The following is a 13,029-nucleotide window of genomic DNA, read 5'->3' as shown; positions in this document are numbered from 1 at the left end:
GCGGGAAGCGGGTGCGGAGCCCCGAGCGCGCACACACCCGCAGCCCGCAGGCTGGACCTGGATTTTAAGGACAAGCCAGCAGTCTCCCACCAGTTCAAATTCAGTCACTTCCCCAGCGTCATTTTCTTCTGGGGTAACACAAAAGTCAGTCGTTGAAGTGCATAACTGGTGGGTTGTAAACTTGGTTTCCCAAATGTCATCGAAGAGTTTCAAAAGGAAGCAATTCAGGTAAAGTGCATCTTCGTTTTCTTAGCAGCCAGAAATGGTTGTTCAATAAATCAAAAAGAACATTTAAAAAACTCTAATCCGCATGTGTTAAAGTTGTCTTCTTAAAAGAACACAAGAGGATGGAGTTCACCTTAAGAGCTGTCATTTTCGAGTCCACTGTGAAGTGCAACGCACTTCACCATTTGCTTTTCTGTTACACAAAATACACCACTTGACAGACAAAACTAACGTGTGGTAGTAGAAATCAGAGCACGGTGGTGGCCTCTGGGGAGCAGGTGATGGGAAAGAGGCACCAAGGACCTCTTGGGAACGACAGATATCTTCTATTGTTTGGTGTGCGATTTACATGGATTTTTTATGCATTTGTCAAAACTCATCCAACTTAAGATCTGTGCATTTCACTGTGTAAATTTTACCTCCATTTTTTTTTAATGTTTTAAAGATTTTTATTTTTCCTTTTTCTCCCCAAAGCCCCCCAGTACATAGTTGTGTATTTTTAGTTGTGGGTCCTTCTAGTTGTGGCATGTGGGACGCTGCCTCAGCATGGCTTGATGAGCGGTGCCATGTCCGTGCCCAGGATTCAAACTGGCGAAACCCTGGGCCACCGAAGCAGAGTGCACGAACTTAACCACTCTGCCACGGGGCCAGCCCCTACCTCAATTTTTAAAACAAAAAAATACAGCATTTGCAGGTCTTTGAATCTAACTTAATCTTTTAAAAGATGGCACAATTATTCAATTATCAGTTTACCAGAGGTACTAAACTTGCTAAGTATTTATCTTGTCAAATAACTAATTCTAGCAGTATTCATTTAATCTACCCAAAGTTTCAAAAGAGGCTTTAAAGTCATTATCCACTTTCACTACCAACAGAATTATCTAGTCCAATATCCATTCATCAGCTCAAATTGGGATTCCTTTTCAAATGCCACAGTCCCTGGCATTTTCAGTTTTAAAAGCAAAAGCTCAAGGCAAAGAGTGGGCTTTGGAGTTAGATACAGCTGAGATTAATTCCAGCCCTGCCTCTGTAACCTTGGGCAAATTACTTAATCCCTCCTTTCCTTCACTATAAAAGGCATATAATAATGGTTATATTGAAGTTTTCTGGTGACTGGGTGAAACAGTCAGAAAGCAACTTGCTCTGCGTTAATCTTTCAAAGACACTCTCTCCCCAGGACCTCAATCCAGGTACAAGTGGCTGGTTAACGTGCTTGGTCATTTCTTAAATAACAGCTTTATTGAGATGCTTGGTCATTGTTGCCTTCATTAGAATTCTCACCAAACTGTATTACTGTCTTTATTGGACAGTTAAAACAGTTTAATCTTTTCTAAAAGAAGGCACATAGACTTGAAGGGAAAAAAAAGCTTTCAAAAGGACAGCGGTATGTTCTTGTCAGTATTGAACTAAAGCTGGCTGTCTAGATATCCTGAATTCTCTTTATGGGTCAGTGACTGGTCTAATGATCTTGTGCAAATTGTGTGAAAATTGTTCACTATCTCAATAACATCCTTTATACAAATGGAGAGATCTTGTATTTCCCTAGATAATACCCTGAGAGAAAAGCTTTAACTGACTCCTGATTATCAGGGCACAAGGAAGGACACGAATTACCCAGTTTTCACACTGTAATAACAAGATCTTACATGTGTGTTAACCTGACTTTTCTGGAGTGCTTCCCACATCATGGATGTGGCCTGTGTCATGGAATTTGAATAAGATAGTGTATCTCAGACAGGCTGAGCCCTGACAAGTCTGGTTGAGAAGCCCCTTGGGAAGAAGGGTAAAGGACTGATTTAGGTTTGTGAGTCAACTCATGGCACATTATAATCCAAAATTGCTCCATTCAGTTAGTACTTAACCAGGATCTACCTTGTACAATCACTGACTTAGGAGTGGGAATTCAAAAGTTGTGTCATATGAAAGTCCTTGAACTCAAAGAAATCCAATTTCTCTATTTTATTACGGCATCAAGACAACAAATAGAGAGCAAGATAAAACACAGTCAAGTATATGAGACGGACAGTAACTCTTAGGGAGTTTAGAAATAGAGCTGTGTACTGGAAACAGATTTTTCTAGAGCAGGTGGGATTGAGCAAAGCATGATTTTGATTAGTGGGGGTAGGGGTGTGAGTGGGAAGAAGGAACGATGGGAAGTCTGGACAGACAAGGGGAAGCGTCCCAGCAACAGGAAGAGGCACACCTCACGCTGTTCCCGTGACCCAATGCCTGCCACCTACTGACCATCTCTTGGTCCTCGTGAGTCTAGTTTACCAAGCTCTTCCCCTCCCACGGGGCCTTCCCAGGTCCCTCCCTCAAAACGAAAAGCTCCTTCCTTGTCTTCCACAGCGTGGTACCTGTGCCCCTTTCATGGCATGGACTTCCTTCCATCTTCAATTAAGGTTGCTCACATGTCTCTTTGCCCAACCGGGCCACCCTCTTAAGGGCAGGGGCTGTATCTTATTCACTTTTGTATCCCCACCAATGGCCCACAAAGCTCCTCACACAAATTCAGTATGTATTAAAAAAAATGTGTTTTAATTGAAGTGACTGGGAGATAAAAAGTAGGATAAAGTGGAGCCAAATTATAAATAGATAGATACACCGGAGTTAATTCATTCAATAACTATTTATTGAGTCATACTGTGTGCCAGGCCCTGTTCTGGCCTCTGGGGATCTATCCATGAACAAACCAGAGAAACATCTCTGCCCTGTGAGCTTACACTCTAGAAAAATGGATGGGATCAGCAATAAATTTACATAAATTCAACCATCCTATTCAGGAAAAAAAAGGATCCATATTTAAATAGTTTATTGGTGCTGTAAAAGTCTACTGTTGATGTGTAGTTTGTATTATATATTGTACTTACTATATTCATAAACTATTCATCCTCATGTATCACACTACAGGGAATCTAATATAGAGAACTTTATTGGCAGTTTAAGAGATTCTCAAGGATCATTTTGAGCATGCTCGATTTCATCCTTAGGCAGTCTTTAGCACAGTCTTTGAAACCTAACTACCTTATAAGTTGTGACTCTACTGAAACAAAATGAAAACTCTGAGATTGTTGGGCAAAGAAGAACCAGTTTAAGTATTTGAGCATGAGAATGCTGACAATCACGTCTGGTCAGATTTGTCTGGTAACAGGGAATGAGAGACAGTACATTCACATGAACACACAAGGTCAATCAACAGTGGAATTCACATCAGGAATTAGAAGAAAACAGTTCATGAGCCATTTCCCATTCTTTTAAAACTAAAATAGTAAGAGCTTGAGGTCATAAATATTTATAATCAACTCTTGATTATAAAATCTAAACAAAAAAATTGTAACATACTGGCTTATTCTAACTAAAGGTTTATCATTTTCATATATTTTTCAAAGAGTATTTAAAAAGAACGCCAAGAAACATCGTTTTTAAATTTTGCAAAAACTTTACTCTATATACATTAATTCCAATCATTTAATCCTGAAAGCAATCTTCACTTGTACAATGTAAAGAAACTTTTGACAGTATGTGACTAGAAATATCCCATTACCATAAAGCTACAAACAGATTTATGCTCCTAAGAGCAAAGTTAGGGAAGCAAAAATAATAACCACACCAGTGATAAGCACCAAGACAGAACTTTTTTGCACTTAGGGCCTGATTGGCTCTATTTAAACAAAACCTCTACCAACAGAGGACCAAAATAACACCTTATTTGGCAAAAAAAAAAAAAAAGAGAGAGATAAAAATATACATACAGAGGTCTGGAAACAGTGGAGAATGCCCACTTAAAAAATTAAACAATGAAATTATTCATATTTGTCTTTTAGTTAATGTGACATTTGCAAAATATATTCATATGTCACTTTTCTTCTTTAGTTCGCCTTATACAATTCAGGTTGTGCCATGTTTGTTAATGTTGTCACACTACTGTAAATCAATATGGTGAACAATGGGAGTTTGCTGTAATGAATCCGAACCATGAGAGCTAGATCCAGGAGCCCAAACAACCTTAGTTGCAACTCATTAAGCAGTGAAACAGATTATTTATCTTTGTAATTTTTACAAGCCGTAGCCAGATATCATGTGTGTGTGCGTGCGTGTGCACGTGCAAGTATGCCAGAGCAGTGAGAGCACAACTCAGAAGGGAGTGACATAAACAGGCTCACACAAGGACCCAAAAGATTTGGGCAGCCGACACTGAATTTCCCCAAAACAAACCTGAAGCTGAGCAATGGGGGAATTCGGGGATCTGTCATCACAATATAGAATCAGTGACAGATTTGGAGAACAAAGACTAAGTAAGGCAGGATGCCTCAGCCACAACATTCCCATGACACTGGAGGACACAAAGCAGTGACAGCCACTCTTCAGGCAGGGATCAGGGACAGACTCTGCCTGCACTTGGAGGGATTCCCTGGGTCTGCGGCCGAGGGTTCCTGCAAAGGCAAAGGGTCCCCAAAGGGCATCTGCAGTAGCCTCAGGCAGTGGCCCTCCACCTCACTCAGTGAGAATGTCTTAGGGACCCCAGAGTGTGGCCCTGGGTATCCCCTCCTCCTGGTCTCAACCGTTCTCTGGATACAGATACTATCCCTTCCAGAGACTTGGTCAAAAACTATTGCTACCTTCCACTTCCAACTCAGTCTCAGGAAGAGGGTGTTCTGGTCCCCGTGGGGTCCCTGAGTTTGAGGTAATGCCGACATACTGTATGCTGTACCACAGTAACATATGAAGGCAGGCAAGTCCACTTGAAAACTCAAGCAATCTAAATTCAACATCAGCCAGTTTTTGTTACCTCGGTAATACTGTTTGGTGAGATAGTTTCTCCACACAACTTATGATGTGTGGGGTAAAGAAAAAAAATATTGCTAGAATGTGATAGAAATATTTTTAAAAGTTCAATGTTGAAACTCCTTAAGGGAAGGAAAAGGAGACATTTTACTTTTCCACTGTCTATGTTCCTGTCCTTGGCTTCGAGGTCAAAGAGCACCAAGGTTCCTGTTAAGCTAGTTCAAGCTTCTCCCAGCCCCTCCCCTGCACAACAATCCTGGGGAATTCCTGAGCCGTCTGCTTCCCAAATTTGTAATCTTATCTCTGGGCATGTCTACACAGCTCTTTAATTCAGTTTCAAAATCCACAGTACTTTTTAAACAAAATGACATAGTTGCATTCTTTAAATGCCAGCTATGAAATCATCACTTAAAAAAAAGAAAGAAAGAAACTACTCAGATTATATATACGTAAGACAAATAAAATTCTCTCCCTTTTTAAGTGCTTTATTTGGTCTGCTGCAGACATGCGTATGGCTGCTTCCAAAGAAAAGCCCTTAGGAGGAGCTGCTGACAGCATTCCGCAGTTTGATATTTGTTCCAATGTTGTCAGGTTCTTAGACGACACCGTACATATGACTTGCTTCATGAAAACCCCCCAAAATGGGCACATTAGATACAGGAAAAAACCTTATTTATAATTCAGTGAATTTTTCTCACACCAAAATAACACTCTAACCTGTCCAAACATGCAACTTCTCCTTTTCTTCCCCCATGAACTAAATTCCTTTCCTTAAAAAATAGTCAGACTTGAGGATTGAGTGAAAAACTACCATATTTCAAGTTCAACTCTGAGGGTTCTTTACAACTGTAGCATGATTTCAAATTCACGTTGTCATTCATTTTTCTGTATTTTCCTATATTTATCCTAAATAACCTTCCTGGACCATTATATTTAGGGAGAAATTAAAAGGGTTTTATATTATACTGCAAAGTTCCTGTAAATGCTCAGTTTATCAGGGTTTACTCTGAGCTCAATGTCAGACAACCTCTACATGACGCAAAGATACAGACAAGAAGTATTTCAAATACAAAACCCTTAGCTCTGTGTCATAAATAAATGTGGGTAAAATCGCAAGCCTTCCGCGGAATCATCTCGGCAAAGATGGCCCATCTTCTCTGCAAGAAGCAACCTAGAAATCAAGAGGAAAAGCCACAATCATGTGTCTGTTCAGAAACACAAACTACAAGGTGTAATGAAGAGCAAGGACCTTACGTACCGTTCTTTGGCCAGGAGGACAGACATTCCTACGAGCTTGGCAAACTCTTCTGACGTTAGGGATCCCTTTTCTGAAACCTAACAGAAACACAGAGCAGAAAAATGTGATGGTGTGGACCGTCTAGGCGCCAACCTAAGGAGAGCGTCCACCAGTATACTCAGGAATAACGGACTGAATTTCCTACTAAATGTAAGAATATCCACTACAGAACCACCTCTTCTTCACTAATGTTTAATTCTGCAAAAGCTGAAGGACCCAGAACAAACAGAGAAGAGGTTAAAATATCACGAAGTGCATAGTAAAACAGTGCGGGAGTACAAAGGCGCTACAGTAAAGCTTAAAAAGAACTATTGGCTATTCTAAGAAGGAACATACGACAAATTCTAATTGAGTGCATATTACACGCTCCACTGAGGACCCTTATCTACAGATGTAGTTTAAAATATGTGGTAGAAATACCTATAGTCTTGGGATTTTCATCTAGCTTAAAATTAGAAGCATAATAAATATGAGTTATTCAAATTATACAGGCTCGCCGCAGAGGCTATGAAGGCAGTAATATTTCAAATATCCTAATGAGTAATATTAGCAGTTTGGCCAGCAAAAGCCATCTAAACTACAGTTGCTTTTCATATTTTTTGAAGCAATTATTTCACAAAACAACTTGTGATGTTTTATAATGCTGCTTATGTGGGTGTTACTGAAAGAAAAAGTTCAGTCATGGGTAACATTCTGATTAACAGAGTTAAGAACCTGTTCTCAACACTGGGCATCAAATGAAAAGAGAACGCCTCACTAATTCTATCTCCTTACTTACAAGACGTTACGAGTATCGGTAAGTTTCAAAAAGCTTTCAAAGTATAATTTTGATTACTATTTATTCATTAATGATAAACTGTTTTTAATTGGGTCTTCAAATGTTACTTTTTAGTAAAGTTAAATCCAAAAGGAAATCCTGTTTCTCAAGTTGCTAAGCATCGCGTCTTGGTAGCAAGCCCTAATAACCAGAGGAAGCCGGGTTCACATACTGTCTCCAAGGCTGAGGCCACCATTTCCTCTTCCTTGTGGGCCTGAAGCTCAATTACCATGACGCCGCTGTCGAAAACTCGGAGCCTACAAATCGCAGATGGGAGAACAAAGCCATGAATATCCGGGATTTTCAACCCCTGAGGAGGCGCAAGTATTTCTTGATATCTTTTATGCCCAGGTATGAGGGGAAGAATAACACAAAATAACCTTTAAAACATAACGACCACAAGCAACCATGGCATAACTAAAAAGCTCATGAATAAACAGGTAATAAAATTATGAACTATAATCCAGAGGCTTTTCTATAATCCAGAAATACGTATGGCTACTTTTTTTTAACCTGAGGATAAGGAAAATGTAATTCACAGCTCAATATTTGCACTTCTAAGCTTCCAGAAACTAACGCAAAATGTCTAGGGGAGGAGGCGCTGGTTACTCTGGCCTCATGGGAGGTGCCTACATTCTACTCTCACTGCCCTCAATCCACAGCCGTCAGACTACTAGCACCCGCAGGCCACGCCCAGCCCTAAGGATGGAGGCCAGAATGACAGAGATGCTTGTGGGCCCAGTGAATTCTGTTCACACGGAATGTAATTTCAAGAGGGGCGATATGGTGGCTGGCCCTGCAGGACGGCACCTGGCAGCGCTTGCCTGTCCACTCTGTGAGGAGCAGCGACTACAGCCAGCAAGGCCCCGCGGAGGACCTTTTACCTGAGAGGTAATTTCAGCGCTTCCAGCATCTTGCACGCATTCACTAAATCTTCTGGCGAGAGCAACTAATGGGGAAACAAATCCAGTTTACACTGAAAATTAATAGAGTGATGCTATATAATTATAATGACCACTGAAACAGAAGAGCAAACTTAAAGCATCGTTTATCAAGGATTTTAGGTAGCTTAATCACTACAAGGCAAAAAGGATTAACAAAGAAGCAGACTTCTACTCATTAAAGCAGTGCTATCCAACAGAAACAAAATGCAAGTCATAAATGTAATTTTTAATTTTCTAGTAGCCACATTAAAAAAATAAAAGGAAACAGGTGAAATTAGTTTTAATACGTACATTTTATTTAACCCAATAGGTCCAAAAATTCAACACATTATCAATACAAAAATTACTAATGAGATATTTAAGAATTCTTTATTCTGTACTAAATCTTGTAAAGTCAATGTATAATTTACACTTAGAGCACCTCTCAGTTTACATTAACTACACTTCAAGTTCACAGTGGCCACACGTGGCTAGCTAGCGGCTACCCTTCTGGACCACATGGCCTTAAAGACTCAGCCCATGTGGTGGCTGACAAGCACAGCTCTGAGTCACAAAGAATGGCTCCAGAGCCAGCCCAGCCTGGGTCCAAATAATTTGCCATGGTCAAATTATTTAATCTTTCTAAGCTTCAATTTCCTCTTCCCCAAATTATCCCCCAGACAGGGACAGTAAAAGTAGGCCCCTCACTGAGTTATTGGGAGGCTAGATGAGGGAACCCTTGCAGAGTGCCTGGCGGATGGGGAACACTCACTGATGGCAGTTATGATGACTATTGAAATAAGAACAGAGCAGAGGCTTAGCTCATGGGGCAGGCTGAATGCTGGAGAGACAGGTGTGGGTCATTTGCATGGAGCTGACACCACAAAACTGATTTAGAGGGCACAACGGTGAGAACCCTGGAGGCCAAGGACATCTGGGTGTGAAGGGACAATGAGAGTTGAACAGCGGCTGCAGATTCAGAGCCAAAGAAGCAGGGCAGCTTTTTCTGTATCATTTACAGGCAATTGGTATCCAACCCAGTTAATTCAAACAGGTGACTATCACAGAGAAGGGGCATCACACTCAACCTTATTAATCACAGCAATACGAACACAGAACATTAGAGCTGAAAGGTATCTGTGCGTCCAAACCCTTATTTTAAAGGTAGAAAACCTGAGTCCAGAGAGGTTAAGTAAGCTACTCAAGGTCACTCAGCAAATCACTGGCAAAACCAGGAACAGAATCTACCTCCTAGACCCCAGGGCAGTATTCTATTCACTGCACCACACTGCTTCTCCAAATAGTTTTGATATTCACAACCCTTCCTCAAATTCTATTCACTATAGGGGAATTTGTACTATATTAAGAAAGTCTATAATTAGTTAAAAGAATATCTAAATATTCTATTCTTACTTCCATTCCTCGAGCTCGGTTTACTAAACAGTATACCTCTGTGAGTGACATTATTCCTCCTCGTCCCTGTTAAAAATGAAACAAAAGAAGTATTACGTTACACTTAGCACCAGTTGGCATTTAACAGAAATCACAATCAGAGTGAAATCAGAAATCATAAAATTTCTTAAGAAGCTTTTAAAAACTGTATTTACAAACAGGAAGACCTGTTCAGATACCCTGAGGCAATTCAAATTCAATACTTGGACTTGTCATTATTACTGTTTTAACATTTACTCAACGAAAAATGGGGCTCTCTTCTTTCATGTTTCAGAAAGAGTATTTAAATGTTTCAAGTTATTCCAACTAATAAATGAAAAAAAATCATAGAATTAAATAGGAATATCACCATTTTACAACCCCTAATAAAGTAACAGATCTCCATAATGACTACCAATGGCTGCCAACATCACAAAAAAAGACGCTCAGACGTTATGCACCTCCTGATGCATGGTGCTGGTGACTGTGGCTGGTGGTACTAAACCCATAGGAGATGAGGTGAGTGCTTCCGCTTTTGGACTAATGTGCATTCATTCCTCCGTTTACATTTCCAGTATAGTCATTTTACCTACAACCCTCGAACTGCTGACGTGCACCGGCCTTATGCTCTCCTCTGGCACCATCACACCCTCATGCCGTCTGTTGCTGAGGTTGAGGCGGTCATCAGCTGACCTGGGAAATCTTTTTGCAATGGCAGCTTTTTGGTTAAAAATTTATCCTGGGTTTTCATCTGTGGCAGTTATATGCTCCACTGCTCCAGGTTGGATTTTGAGCATGTAGGCATAGCCTCAGAACCTAGTTTTATTTAAAGCTTAGCGGCAAATACACTAAAGTATTAATAGTGTATGTTTTTGGGTGATGGGACTATAGGTAATGTTTTCCTCCTCCATGGTTTTTGGTTTTGTTTTGTGTGTCACTGTGTTTCTTGTTCTGGCTGCTGTAACAAAATACCATTGACTGGGTGGCTTAAACAACACACATTTGTTACTCATACTTCTAGACGCTGGGAAGTCCAGGATCAAGGTGCTAGCTGGTTCCATGTCTGGGGAGGGCCCTCTTCCTGTTTTGCAGAGGGACCACTTTGCTGTGTCCTCACATGGCAGAGAGCGAGCACAACCTAGCTCTCTGGTCTCTTATAAGGGCGCTAATCCCTTCATGAGGACTCCACCCTCGTGACCTCATCTAAACCTAATTACCTCCTACAGGACCCTCCCCGCCCGCAAAATGCCATCACATTGGGGTTAAAGGGTTCAACAAAGGAATCTGGGGTGGGGGGCCCAACATTCAGTCCGTAGCGTTGTGACTGATAAAGGAGCATGGATCCTGCAGTCAGGCAGACCTGGGTTCGAATCCTATCATTGCCACTTAGCAGCTGTGTGACTTTGGGCACAACATGTATCATGTCTAAGTGTCGTTTTCTCCGTGTGGCAGTTGGGGTCTTGCTGTTCGCCTCACCGAGTTGCAGATCCTTCAATGAAACAGCACGTGCACGTTCCTGGTGGGCGCTCAGGAAGTGTTTCTCTCCCTTCATCTGCCCTCTCCTTTACCACTGAGTTTCAGCGCAGTGAGTGCTGCATGAATGAACGGCTGGACAGGTAACTGGTCTCCTGTGCTGTGTCCTTTCAGTGACCTGCATAATGCGGCTGCCGGTTCCTTCGCCTCCGCGTTTGCTGCCCTGGTGCTCTGCCCCACTGAGCTTGTGAAGTGCCGGCTACAGACCATGTACGAAACGCAGATGTCGGGGAAGATAGCCAAAAGCCAGAAGTAAGCACCGCTTGGGCACAAACATTAGGTCTCGAGCATGTATTGAGTATTTTAAAAAATATATTGTACTAAAATTAAGTGACAGATATAGAAACAGATGTGTCTAATCCAAAATACTGTTTCTAGAACTTCTACCAATCAGAATAATTTTCTGAACGGACTATTTGTGGTGGTCGGACCCACCCCCCAGGCCACAGAACATCATAGACAGGTGTTTAATACCCCAGAAGTGATGAAGCCAGGAGCTTCTACCCCTTTTGACCGGTTGAGGGCATAAGGCATGATCCCCAGCTGTTTTCGGAGGCACATGGCAGACAGCTTTGGAACTGTGTGTGAGAACTGAGCCTTCATAAGGGCCGCTTTGGTTCTGAGATGAATATTTGATGCCCTTTCCCAGGTTTCACGTAGATGTTCAGGCTGATCACCTCAGATCCCCGCGGTAACTTTCTTTACGCCCCTCCCTAATCCTTCAAGCGGACCTGCAAAGGGCGCCAGTTCTGGGAACACTGAGCAGGACCGTTGTGAGCATAGCTGCCCTTCAGATCAAATTCCTCTCCAGCTCAGTCTTGAAAGATCCTAGTTACCCTGTGAAGGTGTATATGTCACGTAATATGATTTATTTGAATTGTAAAGCAATTTATTATCCTGATTAATCTCAAAACTTGCTTATTTATCTTCACATCTGGCTGACTGCAGTTCTGGGGGTGAATATTGCTGTGGTTAACTCAGACCCTGTCAATCCACTGGGGAAAATTGGTAGATAAATTGACCATTTTCAGAGTTACCAGTCCCCTTGCAGCAGCGAGGCTGGGGTTTGTAATAGAGCCCAATTTCCTGCACCCTTGGGATTCTTTGCAACCAATTTGAATCTATTATTCATAGCCCAGAGTCCAAAACTGTGAGTCTTTAAGACTTTTTATTGAGATAGTATGTGTACACAGTAACGCGAACACACACAGAAATCGTAAGTGTGAAATGAACATGCCTTTGTAACCAGTGCCCAAGAAGTAGGACGTTAATAGCCCCCAGAAAGTTGCCCTCATGCCCCTTGAAGTGGTTTAAGGTATTTTTAAGGAAAATGGTTAGGTCCAAAGGACTTAGGCAGATGGACAGCTTGCGTGAAAGTAAGTACTGGCTGACTGTATTTTGGGCATAGCAGTGGCCACGCAGGGGTGTAGAGTAGCTTGGGGTTAAGACTTGGATGGGAAGGTAGGCTGGCCGTGTCGAGTTGGGTTACTTTGTTACGTTCACATCCGAGGATGAGAGCAGCGTTGCAGGAAGGACCTGGCTGATGGATAATACCCGATGAAGCCTTCTGAAGTCCGAGGAAGGAAGATAATCATCAAAAGCAGGTGGCCTTTATTACCTCTGGGCTTGGTCCTTCATTGGTCCAAACTGAGTCACCTGCTCTCTGAGAACAAAGTGAGGAGTGAGGGGTCCGCCAGGCTGCTGAGTGTGCGGGTTCTGCGCTCTTCCTGCCACGGCGCACGTACTCGGGAAGAGGAGTCTAGATGGACGGGGTGCTGTGTTCCGGCTGCTGCAGGACTCGGATCTGCTTAATTAGAAAGCCTTGCACCCCTACCTCTCTAAGAACTAAGTCCTGGTGCTTCTTGCCTTACAGGAGCTGTAGCTCCATTCTTAGAATTTCTTTTGTCTTGCCTTAAAGTAATGTTTAATGTTACTTGCTCGTTTCCCTGCACTGACACAGAATAAGACAAACCCTAAACACCTGAACCAATTTTCTCAGAACATAGCAGATCAAAAGA

The 13,029-nt window shown here is 41.9% G+C and overlaps 1 protein-coding gene across 1 annotated transcript; it reads right to left on the bottom strand.

The window, feature by feature from the left end:
* Positions 1-4,886: 4,886 nt before the first annotated feature.
* Positions 4,887-11,251, bottom strand: LOC139043687 (vacuolar protein-sorting-associated protein 36-like). The gene is made up of 6 exons (XM_070503604.1): positions 10,068-11,251; positions 9,461-9,526; positions 8,009-8,073; positions 7,297-7,381; positions 6,269-6,345; positions 4,887-6,181 (listed from the first exon to the last, which is right to left on the bottom strand). The coding sequence occupies exons 2-6, from the start codon at positions 9,509-9,511 to the stop codon at positions 6,088-6,090; spliced, it is 372 nt and encodes a 123-aa protein (XP_070359705.1). The 5' UTR covers positions 9,512-9,526; positions 10,068-11,251; the 3' UTR covers positions 4,887-6,087.
* Between the last annotated feature and the right edge of the window lie 1,778 nt (positions 11,252-13,029).

The sequence above is a fragment of the Equus asinus genome, unplaced genomic scaffold, assembly GCF_041296235.1.
Source record: "Equus asinus isolate D_3611 breed Donkey unplaced genomic scaffold, EquAss-T2T_v2 contig_316, whole genome shotgun sequence".
In the NCBI taxonomy this organism is placed as follows: domain Eukaryota; kingdom Metazoa; phylum Chordata; class Mammalia; order Perissodactyla; family Equidae; genus Equus; species Equus asinus.
Note: the sequence above shows the minus strand (reverse complement) of the source record. Positions and strands in the feature narration are given on the sequence as shown.

Excerpts from the sequence above, each read along its gene's own strand:
- LOC139043687 (XM_070503604.1), bottom strand. The coding sequence starts at position 9,511 with ATGTCACTCACAGAGGTATACTGTTTAGTAAACCGAGCTCGAGGAATG. Across the intron at positions 6,346-7,296 it reads TGGCCTCAGCCTTGGAGACA|GTTTCAGAAAAGGGATCCCT; the intron begins GTATGTGAACCC and ends TGTTTCTGTTAG. Across the intron at positions 6,182-6,268 it reads GTCCTCCTGGCCAAAGAACG|GTTGCTTCTTGCAGAGAAGA; the intron begins GTACGTAAGGTC and ends CTTGATTTCTAG.